The 18,988-nt window shown below is 57.7% G+C and overlaps 1 protein-coding gene across 1 annotated transcript in view; it reads right to left on the minus strand.

Annotated features, from left to right (window-relative positions):
- Positions 1–273: 273 nt before the first annotated feature.
- The window catches only part of PKD1 (polycystin 1, transient receptor potential channel interacting), an 88,873-nt gene continuing 70,158 nt past the window's right edge, over positions 274–18,988 (minus strand). The window contains exons 24-46 of the mRNA XM_080556877.1: positions 18,636–18,792; positions 17,645–17,897; positions 16,835–17,030; positions 15,557–15,727; positions 15,308–15,451; positions 14,765–14,975; positions 14,284–14,410; positions 13,362–13,478; positions 13,100–13,149; positions 12,471–12,673; positions 12,127–12,232; positions 11,415–11,533; positions 10,094–10,296; positions 9,580–9,774; positions 8,661–8,800; positions 8,117–8,244; positions 7,587–7,755; positions 7,130–7,255; positions 6,782–6,956; positions 6,107–6,394; positions 5,596–5,730; positions 5,060–5,374; positions 274–4,678 (exon numbers count right to left, since the gene is read on the minus strand). Of these exons, the coding sequence (XP_080413003.1) occupies positions 4,052–4,678; positions 5,060–5,374; positions 5,596–5,730; positions 6,107–6,394; positions 6,782–6,956; positions 7,130–7,255; positions 7,587–7,755; positions 8,117–8,244; positions 8,661–8,800; positions 9,580–9,774; positions 10,094–10,296; positions 11,415–11,533; positions 12,127–12,232; positions 12,471–12,673; positions 13,100–13,149; positions 13,362–13,478; positions 14,284–14,410; positions 14,765–14,975; positions 15,308–15,451; positions 15,557–15,727; positions 16,835–17,030; positions 17,645–17,897; positions 18,636–18,792 (4,355 nt within the window). The 3' untranslated portion in view covers positions 274–4,051. The remainder of the gene's footprint in view (positions 4,679–5,059; positions 5,375–5,595; positions 5,731–6,106; positions 6,395–6,781; positions 6,957–7,129; positions 7,256–7,586; positions 7,756–8,116; positions 8,245–8,660; positions 8,801–9,579; positions 9,775–10,093; positions 10,297–11,414; positions 11,534–12,126; positions 12,233–12,470; positions 12,674–13,099; positions 13,150–13,361; positions 13,479–14,283; positions 14,411–14,764; positions 14,976–15,307; positions 15,452–15,556; positions 15,728–16,834; positions 17,031–17,644; positions 17,898–18,635; positions 18,793–18,988) is intronic.

Below are 18,988 nucleotides of genomic sequence, written 5' to 3' on the forward strand. Positions count from 1 at the left end.
AGCAGGCTGATGTAGTTAATTACAGACCAAAGCATCCCTAATTGGTTCATTGATGTAAGAAAGTCTCGCATATTGTGCAGGAAACCTCAATTAAAATTCTGGTCACAGACAAAAAGAACAAATGGGGTGGGTAGGAATGTCTGCCTGTTCAGGCAGCTGGACAGGCTCTGGTGAGTGCCCCTGCGCCTTTCCTGATCTCTTGCTGGTAGCGGTGGGTAGGTCACTGCCTGGCTGAGGGGCTGGAGTGAGTGCAACAAAAGTACTGGAGCCAGGTTGTAGCAGTCATCTTTTATTTGACCTTGTCACTTTTTTTAAGAAACATCCCCACAGTTACAAAATACGGTATTTTTGGTTGCAGTGAAATGCTGACCAGACAGTTAAAATTGGCATATTGATCACAATCATCTGTTTAAAAAAAAAAAAGCATTTATATAGAGGTCCTTCCCTCTCCCTTTTAAACTAGTGGATAGGTTTTTTTTTTTATTTTATTTAAGCAGCTTGATACTGTTACATCTGTATGAGACTAAAGACAATAAATAAGAAACCATCTCTTGGTGACTACAAACACAGAAATATACATTCAGGAGTACCTGTTGGTTAGGGCTGTACGTCAAGTTCATTGCTGCTGACAGTATAACTCCATGACTAGTAACGCTGGCTGCAGCTAAGTGCATGTATACGTAGTACCTTAGCTGTGACAGTGAAGGAACCCTGTGAGTATTGCTATAGTTTGTACAAATAAATGCTGCAATGAGAACTATGATTGCTTGAAAGCTGTCCGTGGCGCCCACTAAGCACATGGGCCCTCATTGAGGTGTCTGGCTTTTCAAGAAACACCTGTGTGGGTTCCAGAGCTGCTCTCCATACTTCAAGTTAAGGTAAGAAGTAGGGCAGTTGTCTTGGCCTGTTTCTGCTCCTCTTTGATTAGAAGAAGCACTTGGTAAGTCACGTGCATCAACTCACACTCACACACACACGAAGCAAGCTTGGTAAGGAACAGACACTTGGGACCAAGAATCCCGATGCTTCACTGGGGAGCATCCTTGTCCAACCCGCACATTTAGCTTATTGAAGGCTGTTCTGAGCACTCAGGTCCCTGCTCACTGCTGCCTCTTGCCTCCCTCTCTCCTACCTGTACTTAACTCTAGTAACAACTTCTTTTCAATGAACATATTCAAGCTGGGGGTCAGGGGGAAGGAGCTGAGCTCTGAACTGGTTCTTTTTTTGGGGGGGTGGGGCAAAGGCCTTTTAGTGATGCCAGCGACCCAGAGCCTTCCAAGACCTGCTTGGTTCGTTTCACTCACCGACCAGTTCCCCTGACCCACAGGCTGGCACTGACAGCCCCGTCCCTGTCCCGCCCTGCGCTGGTGCTGACCACGGGTGCTGGTGGTGCGGCGAGAGCAGGCACCTGTAACCAAAGGGGAAGGGGGCATGGCCCTTAGGGGTGGCTGTATCCACCCACATTATTCCACTGCAGCAGGAAGGAAATGTGCAGTCACGTGTGGAGCTGGAGTTTAAAAGTGGCTGTTGGGGTGCAGTTGTGCTCAGGAGCTCTCCTGGGTGAGAACCCCCATCCCCAGCTGCTCGAGGGCTGCCATTGCCCCTCTCCCCTGGTTCTACTCAACCCCTGGCACTTCTCTGCCATCTCTTCAACCTGCCTCTTCCGTTCCCTGAGGAAAGCTTTCCGGGCACTAACAGTTTTCACCACTCTGCACTCCACTTCCCTCTGAAATCTGCTCTTGCAACAACCTTTATGGTGACCAACCACCAGCTCACTGTAAGCGCTCTTCATTGCACAGCGCACCTTTTCTCCTGTCTGCAGCCTTCTGCAACATTCCACAGCCCCTGTCCTTCATAGCAACGGAGTTTTTCAAGGGCACTTTAGACCAGGCCCGAAGCCTTCACAAAGAGCACCCGTGCGTCCTCCCACAGTCACCCGGAAGGGACGGGGGCAGGCACCTGAAGCCCAGGAATGAAATCTTCGCAGGTACCTAACAGCATGGCAGAAAGTGCTCGGAGCTGGAGGGGGACACTCACCACCAGCATGCTTACCAATGGAAGCATCCAAGAAGACCCCTGCGTCTGCCTGCTCCCAGAGGTCTCCTCCCTGGGCTGGGCACTCCCGGTGCCCAGGAAGGATGCTTCCAGGAGCAGCAGCAGCCGCGGCAAGACACACTGTCCCCCCCGGCGGCGTTCGTGCTGCCCACGGCTTCCCTTCCGTTACGCTTCCAAAGCAGGGAGCAGATTCAGGAAAAGCACCGAGTGCACTGCGGGATCCCCACCACGCCCTGCTCCACCTGCGGGGACTGGCCCTGAGCCAGCCCGGCCCAAACCTCGAGAGCACACGCACCACATGCACACAGACACCTAATACTTTATATACATGGGACATTCCCAGAAAGAAGCACTTAATACATCCTTTAAATAACTCTGACAATAGTATTCTGTCTCCTATCTACATGTTTCAAACACGTTACCGATGCTATGAAAATATAGCAAACATACAAAAATATATACATTTAAAAAAAAAAAAACACAACGAAAACCAACATATAAATTACTTACAATATACATAATGTGAAATGGCGAGGACAAAGTGAACGCAGGCCCTGGCAAGGCTTCAGCTGCTGCAGGGGTCGTGGTGCTCGCTGCCCCTGCACCAGGGGCGCTCGCTGCCCCAGCCCCAGCCCTGCAAGCACAGGCACAGCCCCAGCGTGCTGCGAGTCACCGAGCGGGGCTGCGGGCACTCTGCCTCCTTCTGGCCCCGACAAAGGCTCTGTTAGAGCCCCCTCCAAATGCACTCGGGCTTCTCCCTGTGAAGAGCCCAGGAGGTAACGCTGTGGCCAGCTCGGGCTGGGGTGGGGGCTGCGTTCAGTTTATCCTTCACTTGCTCATTTCAGTTTATGATTTAAACAACAACAACAACAAAAAATACTGCTTTTGTGATATATTATCCCGTTCTTGTTAGATCGCATGTGTCATTGTTAGCTGAGGAAAGCATTGTTTAAAGTGCTGGGCAGTACATAGGAACAAGTAAACCAAAAAAATACATATACTTACGTCAATACATTCCTTGGGTTAGAAAAGCCAAGCAGCCAGCAGCACGCTCACCCCTGGGCCGCCACGCGGGGGGCGAGCGCTGGTGGGCGGCGGGGTGGGGTGGGGGGGTCCGCAGCGAAGCCAGCACGTTGGCAACCCCCTGCTCAGCGCCGACTGAAAGCAGCCCGGGGTGTCCGGCCCCTTTGGGTCAAACTGCTGCTCCTTACCCCTCCGAGCCTGGCTGGGCAGCAGGGCTGGCAGCTCGCCGCTTGCAATGTCCTTTGTTTTAAATATTGGATCTCTTTAAATACAAATAATACCAATTTCTGGAGGATAAAAGTAGCCAATACTGGAAATTAACTGATCTGGGTGTAGATATCATTTATCTATATCTATATATATTTATGCTTAAAAAAAAAAGGTTAAATATCTTCTTGAAACCTGTAGCTTTCCTCCACAGTGTGTCTGGTCGACAAAATCCAAGACTCAGTTCAAACCCTCAAGGCCAGGGGCTCCCCTCTCCCCCTTCCGCCTGGCACAGCCAGCAAGGAAGGGGAGGTGAGCCTCGTACCAGTCACCCTATGCTGGGCCCCAGTAAAGTGTCCTCGTCACAGTCGCCCTAGGCGGTCTGCTTGAAGATGGGGCCGTTTAACGAAAGAGACAACTTTTTAATACTGCCCTACTGTAATCGATTTTTTTCTGCACGCTCACCGTAACCAGTGCCGTCTTCCCCGGCTGTCCACGAGGAAAGGCTCAGCCTTTTCCAAGGAACCCTTGACGCTGGCAGCCACCCGTGAGGACGCCAGCGCGCCCGACCCGCGAGGCCAGGAGCGTGGAGGACGGAGGCTGCACCAGCCCCGTCGCCGGCAGCGGCCCCGCGCGCCCCGCCAGGCACAGCCGGCACGGCGCGGCGCTCGGAAGCGGCAGCTCCCGAGGCTCCGGGTGAGCGCGGCGGGCACAGCCCGCCTCCGCAAACCCCTTCCAAGGCTCGCTCTGCCCTCCCGCAGCACGGCTACTTGACAGTCGGGTGCACCCTGTTCTTGGCCCGGAGAGGCCGCTTCTTCTTCACGGCCGGAGCCAGCGCGGCGTGCGCCTTGTGCGGGGGCAGCAGGGAAGCCGCCGCGCTGACGCCTCTGCTGGCGCGAAGGAGCCGGCTGGGCACCGAGCCCCTGCTGCCCGGCGGGGCGGCGGGGGACTGGGGGGACAGGGGGGCGTCCCGCGGGGGCTGCAGGTCCACGTCAGAGGAGATTTCGGGCGAGGGCCCCTGCTCTGCGCTGCCCGCACAGTACCTGCTGAGGACGTCCTCCGCCCCCTGCGCGTGCCTCTTCCTGCAGCGGCGGCTCTGGGAGCCCTCCAGCTGGTGCTCGATGCGGTACACGTCCTCCGTCACTTGGTTGACCCGGTCGAACTGGGCTAGCAGCATCTCGAAGAGGGAGAGGAGCCGCTGGATGTCAGCGTCCACCTCCAGGCTGTCGCGGGCGCTCAGCACGAGGCTCAGCCCGTCCAGCTGGCTGGAGGAGGTGGAGGCCCTGGAGCTGTCGGAGGCGGCGCTGGGCGTGGGGCCCCGAAAGGACTTGGAATCGCTGGAGTCTCGGGACGGCAGCGGTTCCATCCCTTCAAACCTCACCTTGTGGCGGAACTGGGAGAGAAAGGGGTGGGGGAAAGAGGGGAGACGGAGTTATTTCAGGAGCTGACAAGTGGGAATGCTGTGGTGCAGCGCACCCCAGCGAGCTGGGGATGGATCCCAAAGAAAAATCACCTGGAACAACGGGTCTGAGACCTGGCAGCCAAGGCCTCTACAGTGCCCCATCACTAAGCCAGCCCTTGGGCCTCTAGGATCTGCCCCTGCTCCATCCCTCCCCACCAGGGGGGCTGGGGGGACCTGACTGTGAGCAGTGGTGGGAAGCAGCTGGAGGCAAAGCGGGGCTGAGGATGGAGGACATTGTTTCTCTGCAATAGCCTGCACCTTAAAGCCTGCTGCCAGAGCCCTTCCGCATAAACTCTCCTGGGCTGCACTCACCTCCTTGGCTTTGCTGAAGCCCATCCACATTTTCAGCCTGCGCACGAAGAGCTCCACCATCTCGTAGTCCTGGGGCTCGAAGGCAGGGCGGTACAGCTCAAAGTGCATCTCCCGGTAGCTGTAGACAAGCACCACGGTGAAGAGCCTCAGCACGATCCACACCTCCAGGATGATATAGCTGGTGCAGAACAGGTAGTAGAGGCCGGAGGACTCGGGCGGGCCGGGGCGGAGGTTTGTGCTGCCCCGCACCATGGTGAAGAGCAGCAGGAGGCTGCTGCCAACGCTGCGGAAGGACTCCGAGGAGGAGGAGAAAAGCTGCAAAGGGGACAGCAGAGATACAACAAGAAGGGATCAATTGGTGGCACAGTGTCCCCCAGCACTCACTACCCCATCTTACAAAGTCTTTGCCCTGCAGAGCCGTGGGGCTCTGCTGGCAGCTGCGGCACGAGGAGGGACAGGGGGGGTCACACAACCCTGGGCAGTCCTTGCTTGCAGCCAGCCCCCCGCCAGGCGAGTCAAGGGGAGCAGGTACTCACCAGGAAGCCAAGCTGTGCATACGCCAGGAGGAGCACCACGAAGGCCAGCCCTGCAGCCGTCAGCTCCTTCATGGACTTCTGAAAGGTCTTCCCGAACACAGACCACTGCCTGACAAAGCGCAGCTGCTGGGCTGCCTAGGACCGAGGGAGAGAACGGTGTCACAACACGGTGTCACAACACGTGCAGAGGGTGCTGCGAGACCTGCCCAGCACCGCAGAGCCTCTCCCTTGCTCTCCTTGCCCTGAGAAGAGGCATTACAGCGCTGCCTGCTCTTGGACCGCGCACACGAACTTGTAATGGGAAAGCAGGCACAGCCTGCACGTCTGCTAAACCAGAGCCCACGGGCTCAGGACATGGGGCTGTCCGGTCATTAACGTGGAGGTACAGACATCCCTGGGTCTGATTCCAGCCCCAGATGTTAAAAAAATAAATAAACAACACCAACAAAAACCAACACATCCCTGACCAAAGCCCAAGGCCCACACCCCTGCCAGCCAGCCCTCTCTGTACCTGCACGGTCAGGAGGAAGAGGAGGGAGGCTGCCAAGGTGCTGAAGATGGTGTTGAGAAAGGCCACCTGGTAGAAGTTGGTGAAGCCCTTCCTGTTATTGAGGTACTTGAGCCACTGCTGGTCAGCAAGGGTGGCCTGGCTGAGGTGCACCACCACGGTGCAGGTGGTGAGGAGGATGAAGACCCACTGGCCGTAGTTGCCCCACAGGGTGAAGTAGGCCCTGCCCTCCTTCTTGATGGAAAGTGACTCAGACACCACGAAGTAGACCACGAACACCATGAGGAAGACCTGGGGGAAGAAGGGAGAGGTTACCAGGGAAGGAGGGGGCAATACTTGCCTGCCAGGCTGCACCAGGAGACCTTGCAGCACCCCAGGACAGCAAAAACCCCACGTACTAGGCCGAGACCTGCAAGCCTGGAGCACACTTCCTCAGTCCTCCCATGCCTTCCCCTTGCTCCCTCTTGCCCTAGCAGCGAAGCTCCCCAAAGCCCATCCAAGGCACATGTGGCAGGGTGGCAGCGCCCAGGGAAGAGGGCTCTGCTTCCACCCGGCCCTGGCCCAGCCGGGGGAGCTTTAGTCTGCGGTTACCAGCGCTGCTTTTCTTGGGGATAAGCCCCCGAGCACCTCTGGGGTGACCGAAGGGGAGAGGGGCGCAGGGCGAGGCACCACACTGACCATCATGAGCAGCTGCAGCGTGACGCCGCCGCTGAGCCGCAGCAGCGGGAAGGGGCTGATGGTGAGCGCGGCGACAGCCTGGCCGGCGCCCAGGAACTCCAGCTGCAGGGTGATGGCCGCGTGCAGGTCCACGCTGGGGTTGTACTGCATCAGCTCCACGAAGACTGCCCGGCTCCTGCGGAGGGAAGACCAGCAGCTCAGGGGCCTGGGGCGACACCGACCCTGGGCTTTGGTGCCATCACTTTGTAGGGTCGTAGGTTCTCTCCCTCTCCCCAGTGGCACCCCCAGTAGTGCCCCTTAAAAATCTTGGTGACAGCAAAACATTTCCTTCGCCCCTGCCACACTTACATGTTGTCGATCCAGGTGTGCTGCTGAAGGTAATGCAGCTGAGCCCTGCTTTCCTCTAGTGAAGCCCCCAGCTCCTGGATGTAACCACCGGTATCATAGAAGGAGATGTAACCCCAGTACCAGACCCTGCAGAGGAAGAAGAGCCACGGGGTGAGAGCTGGAGACAGAACAGCCCCGGTGCGCTCTCCTACGGGCAGACTGAGCAGGTAGCTAAAGCAGGAGCCAAGTGCCTGCTACCACTCAAACTGCCAGCATGCAGGGGCCAGCATGGATGCCTTCGGGAGAAGCCCCTGGCATTTTTGTGTTAATTTACTCTCTGCTGGGCTCAGGGGCTGCAGCTGACCCTACTGAGGCGAGGGCTGGGAACCACCCAGGGCACCAAATCACCCGAGAAGTCCCAACGTCCCCAGCACGTGGAGCAGAGGCACAGATAGCTGCGGGCTGGGCAGCTCCTTACCCGGCGAGGTCGGGCGGCGAGTAGGACCACGCGGCTGTCACGTTCACGGCTGCCCTTTCCCAGCCAGCTGCGTAGTCAGCCGTGGAGAAGCTGGGCGAGGTGCTGCAGTTCTTCCGGGCAGCTGTGCCCAGCCCACGGAGGAAGTCGTGGGCAGTGAGCTGGCACTCAGCTGGAAGGAGACCAACACCGTCACCCGCACAGCACCCCGGTGCGGGGGCACACAGCTGAGCTTTCACCCTTAGCATCTCCCCTCCACCCGCCTGTCCTCACCCACACCTCCCGAAATCACATCAACCTCTCCCTTCAGTGTAAACCCCTCCATCCTCATAACTGCCCCCAGTTCATTTCACCGCTGGTGGAAGGAGAACCAGAAGCAACTAATACATATGCTGCAAAGAGCAAAGTGCCTCCATAACCCCTGCCTTGCTCCACTCAGCACCCCACTGCATCCAGACCCAGCCGTTTCACCCTCCAGGCAGTGCCACCCCCCCAGCAGGTGACAGCGGGGCCCCGGGCTGCTGCCCCCCTACCTTCCTGCAGCCGGAGCTGGCGCAGCCGGGCCGCCCCCAGCGTGGTGCTGTGGCTCTCCTGACCCGAGCGGTTGTTGTAGAGGTACGGGAGGAACACCTGCGACATCCAGACCCAAAACTGATCCGACCTGCAAAAGGGAACGGCTGTGAGAGGCAAAGCTCCTGGAGCAGCTCTGCTGGGGCAGTGTCTGCAGGTCTCAGCCGTGATCCGAATGTCTGGGTTCCACGTGGAGGGGAGGAGCTGCGTTTTGGGCAGGTAACCTGGGCTGCAGGTAACTGGGCTGCTCTCCTCCACGTGGCCGGCCAGCCGGCAGGGCAGTTCCTGCACCCGCTCTGTGAGCGGTGCTCCAGGTGGGTGAGAACGGTTTTCTGATGGGCAAGACCTAAAGGTGAATGAATCCACTCGATGCTGACCCCCAGGGAAATCCTGGAGGCCTGGAAGGGACTGGCAGGTACCTGCCCCCCTCGCCCTGCTGGCTGGCCATCAGAGCACCCTGAGGAGGGGATCGCTCAGCCCTCCCCAGCCCAGGCTCTCTGCAGTTACCTCTTGATGCGGAGGAATTCGCTGCTGCCCAGCTGCTGCTTGATGGAGCTCTGCAGGAGGAAGGCCCTGCTGTTGCGGGTGGCATCTCCGTAGTTGGTAAGCAGGATCACCAGCAAGAACATCATGTAGATGAGGAAGTTCTGGCAAGCACAGAGCAGAAAGAGATTGTACCCAACAGCAGGATAAGGTCAGGTCCCAGTCCTGATCCTGCAGGAATCAATGCCTTCCACTGATTGCAGCAGGATCAGGCCCCAGAGCGTGCTGGTAATTCCCACGTGGGAAGCAGTTTAAAACAAAACCCAGGCCACGGGCTCTTTTTTTTTCCTCCCCTCAGAGTGGCCAGCCCAGCACCACTGACACGCACTGCACAACCTCCCTGCAGCAGCTGCTGTAGCTGGCAGCTCGGTTTATAAAAGCAGGTACAGGAGTTTCCCTTCTTTAAAGGAATGGCACTCAGTTAACAGTAGCTGGATGCTCTAAAGCAGCCGTGTGTTCCCAGCACCAGCGTGGAAGGTAAGTACTGAATGATCTACAAAGAAACTGAGACTTCTGCTCCTAGGCGGGGACTTGTTATGTTTCACAAGACCCTGTTAATTAATTTTCTTTGTGCAAGTTGATGCTGCACACCTTGCCCTAGCCTCAGACACCCGAGTTACAGAGACAAACACACCAGCTGCTCCAAATCGAGGACACACGGCCGCCCCCTTACAGTTCTGCTGTCCAGACACCTCAGATATTCACAGAGAAGATGAATGTCACTGTCTGACTTCTAAAGATGGGAAAACTGAGGCAGGGACTGGACACCTGCACCTGCTAGCTCAGGAGGTCACAGATGGACTGGGAGGACCCACACAAGGACGGAGCTCAGCTGCTGGAGCCAGCGCTCTACCTCTGCTCAGCCCGGGCATCAGGGCCTTACCTTCAGCATCCTGTGCAGCAGCTTGACCTTCCTGGCCTCCTCCTTGGCCTGGAAAAGGGCAAATCCCTGCGGGGGTCGGACTTTGCTGATCTTCTCAGAAACGTGCTCAACAAACGGGTGCTCCACCAAGGTGTCGTCTTCCTCTGGGTGCAAGCGCTTGGCGACCAGTGAGAAATAGAGGGCTTCCAGCAGCACCTGGGGGCACCAGCACGTTGTGGGCTCGCAGAGCAGAGCTGTGCCGCCAGAACCACTGGGCAGCAGCTCCTGTTTGCCCTTCAGCGACAGGCACGACAGCTCAGCACCACTTTGTGGAGCAGCCAGACTGCCTGTTAAACGAATTGCCACCAGCCCTGCCGCCCCTAATGCTGCTGTCGTGCCCACCCTCCCCCCTCTGCAGAATTCAGTCCCCTGTGTCTGATAAAGACTTAACTAGTACCTGGACAAGATGTTAATTACAGCTAATACGTGCACACGTACAGATAAGTGCTCGCGTCCTCCCTTTTGTTGTCCTTACCTTCAGGGGCTCCCAGACCAAGAAGGATGCCAGGAAGCTGAATATCCCTGAGATAAGCCACATGAGGGCGACGCTGGAGGAAAAGCCTACCCCAATCCACACGGAGACCCCCGTGGAGGTGGCAAAGAGGAAGAGACTGATACCATGAGCCAGATAGGAGCACCAGGGGGGCAGCAGGCGCTTCCTGAATGTTTGGTCTGTGACTGGAGGGAGAAGAAATGAGAGCAACCGTCACTGCTAAAGGGCCCCAGCGGGCACAGGAAGGGCTGAGCACATCCCTCATCGCAGCAGAGAACCGCCAGCCCCGGGAGAGTTTGGAGGGATTGTCCCAGACATCTCCCACTAAGCACGAACAGGGACAGCAGCCTGAACCACAGCCAGCCCAGCACAGCAGCCTCCCATCTGCAGCAGCAGGGTGGGCAGCAGGAGATGGGATCCTGCCTTGGCAGTGGGATCAGCTCCCTGCTTTCCATTAGAGCCCCAGGAAACAGGGCATGCCCGGCCTGGCTGGAAGTGCTGTGGGTCAAGACCTGTGAAAAGCCACACAGATCTGTCACAGCGGCTTCAGACTGCCAAGCCACCCTGCCCTGGGGCTTGCTCGGGCACAGCTTCTTTCACCCACCCATCTGAACCAGTGCCGGCATAAAGATACTATGGCCATTCATCAAGCTGATGAACGGAGGGATTTTAGCAGATCCAGGAGGATTTACTGCCGTGTCCAATTCTCTCTGCTGCAGCCTGTCCTAAGGAGGCTGTGCCTCAGGAAGCCAAGAGCTCACTACCAGAACTGGTGCTTAGCTTCTCCATGGGACCTGTGCAGGGCAGCCTGGCACTTCCCACCCCCCAGGCCTGACATCCCGCTCGTGCGGCCCCAGCTGGCTGGCTGCTGTGTCGCACGGTCCTGTAGGAAGCACCTCTTCTCCTCTGCTTTGTTGGTTGGTTTGAACTTTTGTTGGCATTTGGCTCCTTTTCCCCCCAGGCTATATACAGAGACCCTCGCTCTGCATCCTTGTGCTGGATGAATGAAGGAATTGGTGGCTGCAGGGAGCAGAGGAACCGGGGAAGCTGCGAGCTGAGCTTCCCCAGGGTGTATGGCAGGGGATACGACAGAACGAATGGTGTCCTGGGGTCTGCTCGATTCAGGCCCCCAAACTGGCAGGAAACAGCAAACGCACCCCTGCTGGGAGCAGCCTCTCCTAACGCTCTGCTTACCTGCCTGTTCCTCACAGCCGTGCTGTGTGCCAAGGCCCCTGCCCGTCCCCAAAGGCCCCTGCCCGTCCCCGAGGGCCCACGGTGCTGCCGCTGGGCACAGCCCTGGTACCTGTCCACGTCGACTTGGCCGACCTGCTCACTTCCCGGGGAGGGGCTGCCATGCCCTGGCCTTTGTCGTTCAGCTTCTGCATCATGACAGTCTCCACCTTCTCCCCGAACACGCTGGAGCTGCCGAGGCAAAGGGGTGCTGTCGGTGAGCTGTGCGGGTGCTGCGGCGTCAGCCTGGGCCAGGCAGAGGCATTTCGTACGGCAGCAGGCTCAGGCTGCCAGTGCACTGACACTGTTCTGCCTTTTGCAGAGGGCTGGAAGACTTTCTCCTCCCTCGCCCTGCTGCTTTGTGCTGGCTATCTGGCTGCGAGCTGCCAGCCTGAGCAGGCAGTGCCAGCGCCCCAACGCAGGGTGCTCTGGGCACGGTAACACACCGGGGATTCAAACCCCCTCCCCGAAGTGCCTCCCTGGCACTTCAGCAGCAGCTCACGAAGCTCTGGAGACATTTCTCCAGCCAGGGCTTTAGGGGATATTCCAGGTGGCTCCTGGAAGGGACGCAGAGCCCTCCTGGAGCCCAGGCTGTGGAGGCTGCAGGCATCACAGTGACTACGTGACAAGGCTGTCCCGGGGCTTCGCAATGCCATGAAGCCCAGCTCAGCTCGCTGTGGCTGCGTGCAGCAGAGCTGGCAGGCACAACACCAGCAAGGGCAAGGACAGGAGACACCGGCTCCGCCTGCCTTGGCGGGGGGGAACTCCGCTCCCCCTGTACTTACAGGCCTGAGATCAGATCCGTTTCAGCCCTCATGTACGGCCCCAGGTCCTGGGAGTGGGAGATGCCACTAGCTCCGTCTGCTAGGATCTGCCGTATGAGGTCCTCATCTGGGGAAACAGAGCACAGGGCATCAGCAGGAGCACAGCACGCAGACCCCCGCCCTGGGAGGGTTCTGAAATCCCCATTAAAAGATGCGATCCCCTTATTCTGCCTTGCAAATTGAAGCCAGCCTGGTGGCAAGCTCTGCTATTCTGCTTCCCTGGAGCTCCCAAGTACCAGACCACTTCTCCCGCACCTCCCCGCAGCACTCCAGCCCCGGCACAGAGCAGCGCTGCTCGCACCCACCTGAGGCAGAGAAGTATCGCGGCTGCCCCTGGTGAACGCCAAGCGACAGGCTGTCCTCCTCAGCCGCTAGCGGGGCCTCCAGCCCCAGGTGGCGGCTGGCCCGGCCTCTCTTCAGCTTCTGGATGGTGTTGCCCATGATGGAGGGGTCGCTGAGGAGGTCTGGCCAGCTGAGCAGGGCCTCGCTGGAGGGCCACCGCACGAGGCTGCGGGAGAACAGAGCGCGGTGTGCGGTCAGCAGAATGGGGAGCACGAGGAAGGCACGGCGCTAGCATGCAGGCCTGCCTGGCAGGGGAAGAGCTGCGGGAGCACAGCCCCACCTGCCCGCACGCGGCTGGGCTGAGATCCGCAGGGCTCTGCGTGACTGCTCAGAACAAAGCTACCTCCCACCCCCTGGCAACAAGGAGTTACCGGCTCTGGTAAACCACAGGCCAGCAGAGCTCCACTGCCTGCGGGCAGCCGGCCTTTGAAGGCCCTCCGTTCTCCCACCCAAAACAGTACATAAGCTGTGAAACATCAAGTTTCACATGTGCTAGCCTGCAGCCCTGATAAGGAAGACATAATTTGTGGGAGACAAGAAGAAGAAAACAAAATTGAAATCCTACTTGTTCCGTCCCCAGAAGCCCACTTACCTTTTGGAATCCTCCAAGAACAGATCTGTTTTGGTTTGCTCAGAGAAGGCCTGTGGAGGAAGAGGAGGCATTTCAGGGATGTCACACTGGCTGCTGCCTGGCCGGAACAGCAGGTATGCAGAGACAAAAGGCTGTGGCTCTCCCCACCACCAGTGCTGTCCAGTGGCACGAGTGCCTTAGTCCTGGCACTGACGGCGGTGGATGCAGCTGTGCAGGGAGAGCCCACAGAGCCCGCGTGGCTTCCAGGCACGAAGCAGCTTACCTCTGCCCGCAGCCCAGGGAAGGTGGGGAAGGAGCTGTCGAGGATCGAGGAGTCCAGGTAGTTGTCGATCTCCAGGGACTGCTGGTCGGAGTGAGTCAGCGTGTGGTTGATGGAGACCTGCAGGAGACAGGAAGGCTTGAGCAGAACGAGAAGGAGCAGAGGTGACAATGTGCCCGGTGGGGCTGAGAACAGGCACGTCCTTCCCTGCCTCCCAGCTGCCTTGGGCACCATCCCACAGCCCAGTACCCTCTGGGCTGCACCCCCTACGAGCTCCCTAGAAGCTGCAGGGGTTTACAATTTCCTGCAGAAGCAGGGAGTGCTTATAGGAAAAAGAAATATCAGACACATTTGCTGCTCATCAGTCACTGAGCAGCCGGCTGCAGTACTTAATGAGGCTGTTAATTGTGTGTAACTAGTCATTAAATCCCCAGCTAACCCTTCCACAGCTGCCTAACCACAGCTCTGTTCAGGCAGCTGAATTTGTACCCAGGGCAGGTATTTCATTAGGAATGCTCGACTGAGCTTCTCTCAAGCTCCTACCAAAGCAGCGGAGGGTCATACCTTTCAGTGGCATTTGGGTACTTACCACCTACCAAAATCAAGATGAAGTGCGTGCCTAAATAGCTTTTAGAACCTACCCTTTTGGTGTCTGTCTGGGCACTGCCAGCACCCAGTATCACCCAGCAGATGTGTACGACAGTGATCTGTCCCTCTAAATAAAGCCAGGGGCTGCTCCCTGCTCAACAGGGGGGCAGAGCCCTGCTACTTCCCAGGCTGCGGCCATGAGGCAGGGCAGTGCAGAAGGGCAGCAGGGAGACAACCAGCTGAAGAAGGGATATACCACCAAGGGCAGAACATAGCCCCAGATGAGCAAACCAGACGAGCACACCCATTTGGGCAGCCAGCAGCTACTCCTTATTACCTTGCCACGAGCCATCCGGAAGAGAAATAAAATGACCAAGTAGAGAGGGTAGACCACCACGCTGGACACCAGACCGACAGCCACGGTGTCCACGTTAACAGGCACCAGGTTGGAAATGGCTCCGTTGCTGGAGAGAACCGGGAGAGATCAGAAGTGGGTGTTAGCAGGCACACTCAGGGTTGCCAGCCAAGCAGAGAGTAAGACAGAAGAGCATAACTGGGCATTTCAGGCGTGCAGGGAAAGAAATGGGCACAGGCTGTGCTAACAGATGGCACAGCAAAACTGGGCAAGGGGAAAAGCTGATCAGGCTCTCCTTGGTCCTCCACGATCCGTGTCCCGATCCCAAATTCTTTGCAAGGGGCAGGGCAGGCTCAAGTCCACAAGCAAGGCAGCTGTTTGCAGCAGACCTAAGGTCTGTCCTGCCCCACCTAAGGGGAAGCACAGGAGGAGGAGGTCAGGGACTGGGCAGAGCACAGCGCACCTGAGGTGTACGTTCCCCACCATGCCGTACCACACGGCATTGGCACAGAGGAAGAGGAAGACGAGGAGGGAGCAGCAGGTGGCCCTCTGGACACGGGTGAAGCGGCTGCGAGGCGGGCGGTCCCACATGGACAGCCAGACGTGCTTCTCGAAGAATCCTCGCTGCAGCTCTGCTATGAAGATCCGGGAGAAGCTCCTCAGCTCCGTCTCACCTGAACACAAAGGGAGACTTTCAGGGTCAGCAGCACAGGAGAGGGTACCCAGCTGGGGCTGGCACAGTCCCCCCTTGCAGGCTGATATTCAAAGAGTATCCCCACTGCACCTACGCAGATCTTTTTGCAAAGCTGGATCCCAGCCATGCCTTGTCCTCTAGCACAAAGGACCCAGCAAAGCATCTGGCTGTGCAAATCATCAGTGAGACAGTAGCAGCGCGCAGGCTCTGCGGTCTCTCTGCACAGTCTCCTGCACGAGCCCTTCCTCGGTGCAATGGGAGCTGCCGCGCTGCCCAGCCTCCCTGCCCTGCGCCCAGGAGCTGAGCACTCACTGGCAGCATAAACCTCTTTCTCCACCATGCCGTCGTTCTCTTCGCTCTCCACGGACAGCCAGTCGTTCACCAGGAAGAAGTAGCTCTTGCTGCTCTGCAGGTCCCGCACGATGACGTGCTGCAGGTACCACGAGGGGCTGAGTCCTAAGGGTTAAGGGATAAAGAGATGTGTTTCGCACCAGACATCCCCTGTGTGAGCCTGCGATGCCCGATGGCAGCCTCAGCCCCCCATGCCTGCTCCTGCCCCACCTTTGTTGTCGTGCCAAATGCGGATGCGCCAGATGCTGCCCAGGTTCCGCTCCGTGGCGATCTGAAACACGTCAAGGCTGTTGCGGTGGAAGGCGTTTTCCCCATCCAGGTGTCTGTGCCCACTTTTGTTGTCCACGCCGTACAGGGCGATCCCCACATGCGCTGTGGTACCTGGCAGGGTTAACAGGGCTTGGTTAGGGAAGTTCACCCAAGGTGGAGCTGTTCCCAGCCCTGCCTTCCTGCCAGGGACGTGGGGCCAGGTTCCTTGGTCCTTCAGAGGGGCCACCTGGGGACCTGGGAGGAAGAAATGCCCTCAACAGCTGTCCCACGCCCCGGGACGGTGTTACACACAGCCTGCAGGGCAGCTGCTCAGACTGGCCTGGTGCATGCTACTTGGCATACTCGTGGTTTTCCACTTTGGAGGGGACTGAATCTGAAATTCCTTGACTTGCCAACACCCTACTGGGAGGAGACGTTTATTCTGGATGTTTTTTCCATCAGACAGTCAGAAGACTTGTTTGCTTTGACTTCTCTCCGGTACCCATTGCCAGATGCTCCCCAGTCCACCTGCTCAACCTGGATGGTCCTTGGGGTGACTTCGGAACACAGCAGCTCCCAGTGAAACCAGTGGTTACACTACGATCAATGGGAACATGCCTCTAGCAGTGACATGATGGCATCCTACCTACACTGTTGCTCAGAGCTCCCACATCCCAGCTCCCTGCGTTTTCCAGGCTTGGGATGATATTTCTGGCAGCTCAAGCTACAAACCCAGCCCCAGATCAGAAAGCCAAGCTTTCTGCCTTCATGCTGCTAGGAAAGATTCAGCAGGGAGAACGAAGCGATGGATGGGGGTGGACAGCAAAATGATCAATCTACAGTGCCCACAAGGCCTGGATGCTTCCGCAGGAAAGGATGATCCTTTCAGGGATCTGGAGCAGGGGAGCTTCAGCAGCGATGCACAACCGCTGCCTCCCAGCTGCTCCTGCAGGTATCTCTGTACCGGGTGGCTCCCCCTAGCAGCAGGTGCACCCTACAGCAAGAGGTGAGGCAGCACGCTTTTCTCCTGGCTCTTGACCGGCTCCATCATCACACACACAAAAACATCTGAATGCTGTGGGGAGGCCCTGAGCTGACCGCTCGGTGCTCCTTCACATGACAGCTGGGCTCTGGGCTCTGCCAGGGAACATTTGGTGCAGGATGTGCTGAGGGGAGCTCTCAGGGAGCTGCACAGATGTCACCCTAGCAGTCAAGCACGGGAGGGGTCTGTGGGCTAACCTGATCCTCTGCCCCAGCCAGTTTTCACCAGGATCTCGTATTTATACAGCCCGTTCTTCCCGCAGAAGGGAATCACCCCGACGCGGTTGATGTCAATCATGTCCAGCTTGTGCACAATCAGCGCGGCCACCGAGTAGGTCACAAAGCAGACGGCGCACGTCAGCAGAACGATGTAGTTGAGGCCAGGGCCCGGAGCCTGGAAAAAAAGAGCCATGTTGAAAGACACTCTCTTTCCTCAGGAGGACCCCGCTGCTCCCTGGGGGCTGTGCTGCCTCCTTGCTGGCTACAAGCATCACTCACAACACCACGTGCAACCAGAGACCTGTCCCTGCTCACACCGTGCTCAGGGCTCACTCGCTCGCAGCCCCTGCAGAGCAGACAGCAGCAGCTGCGGAGAGCTCTCGGCTCCCACCTACGGCACAGCGACGGAGCTGGAAGGAGCCCCAGTTGCTCCCGGGAGCCAGGGAGCAGCTGGCAGGTGCAAGCTCTCTGGGATAAAACAATGCTCTGACAGCTGGGAGGAGCATTTGGCATCTCATGAAAGAGGTGAGCACACTGCGAGGTATTCAGACTGGGGAATAAAGCCATCTGCAAACGTCTGCTTTTAGCATCAGCAGCCAGGACTCATGCCCAGGGGACACAGCCCCTCTGTGCTTGTCTGCGGCTCCCAAAGGTACGCGGGTACGGGTGCTGGTCTGCCAGCCACCACCCAGCCCGAACGTGAACGCCAGCAGGAGCCCAAGACCTCCAGGTGACCACAGGTTGTTCAGAAGTGACAACGTCGCACAGCCTCTGCTTTGTTCTACTCACAGGGAAGATGAACTGGACAGAGTTTGGGGGCACAAAGAGGCTGGCCCCGAAGGCGGTGAGGTGCTGGGTTAAGCACACAGCCTGGTCTGGCCTGGTCTCCTCGAGTGGGACGATGCCTTCTGTCTTCCACCGCCTCTCCTGCTCGCTGAAGTACTGGCACAGGGACGTGTACAGCCCCAGGGTCACCTCCACCGGGGACCAGCTGAAATGGTTGGTGATGTTGAAGTAATACTTCTGGATGGTGTCATCCGTTCTGGAAAGGGCAAGACAGCAAGACATTAGTACCCACGGGCTGAAGAGACACAAACCCCAGTGTGACGGATGTGTGCCCACGGAAATCACCCCCCTGCAGGGACAGGTAAGCACACAGCAGGAGAAAGGAAGGCCCGGTGAACATGGTATAATCTGCACAGCCCTCTGTGCAGAATTCTGGGGCTCTACAGACCCCTTGAATTCTTCTCTCTTTGCACTATTTCAGTACCTGGGAGCACTGCATTGCCTGCCCCCCTCTCTTCTCTGTGCAGGCAGCCTTACATAGCTCTCCCGCCCGCCCTTCCCTGTGTCCCACTGACCCCCACGACTCTTCCAGAGCAACTTCAATTCTTGGCTGGGAGCAGACTCGCTCATTAGGAGGATTAATTTCTCTTTGAGCGTGCTGTTACCAAAAGCCATGGAAGTTGTGTCAACTTACACAACAGTGGCTCCACTCCTGCCCCGCCTATTCCCAAGCTGCCCGTCTTTCTTCTCAGATAATGCCTAGGAACAGCTCATAAATAACAGGAGGCATGAACACACACACTCCTGGGAAAGGCAGCAAGTCAGCGACTGAAGTTACAAGAAGACTGCTCTGACAAAAAGAAGAGAGCTTGGCTCCGAAGCCCACGTGCACAGCAGCCCACGGCAGCCTGGCATTAGCCATGGCAAAGCTCTGGGAATCCCTCGTGTACATCCACGGGACAGCGGCAGGGATCACAAGGGAGGGTGCTCTTACAGTGGCGAGGTGAAGAAGGTGTAGAGCTTGTGGTCATCTCCAGACAGGGCCTCCAGGCTGATTTTCTTGGAGGCAGTGCAGTTGTACTCGTTGGGCTCTGGTTCATGGTGGAGATAGGCCATGATGAACGGCTCAGGCTCGCTCGCGACGTAGTGATCTGCACGGGGAGAGAGAGAAAGAACAGAAAGTACTTTATAAACACCAGGGAGAGCTCAGCCACACGGCCACTGCCAGCAGTGGATGCTCAGGGAGGAGCGTCAGGAACGCAGAGCTGGGAGAGATGCTTTTCCTGCCTGCACTCTGCCTGCAGCCCGGAGGATTCCTGAGCAGGAGGCTCTGGATACCAGTGTACC

The sequence above is a fragment of the Anser brachyrhynchus genome, assembly GCF_964034855.1.
Source record: "Anser brachyrhynchus genome assembly, chromosome: 15".
NCBI lineage: Eukaryota > Metazoa > Chordata > Aves > Anseriformes > Anatidae > Anser > Anser brachyrhynchus.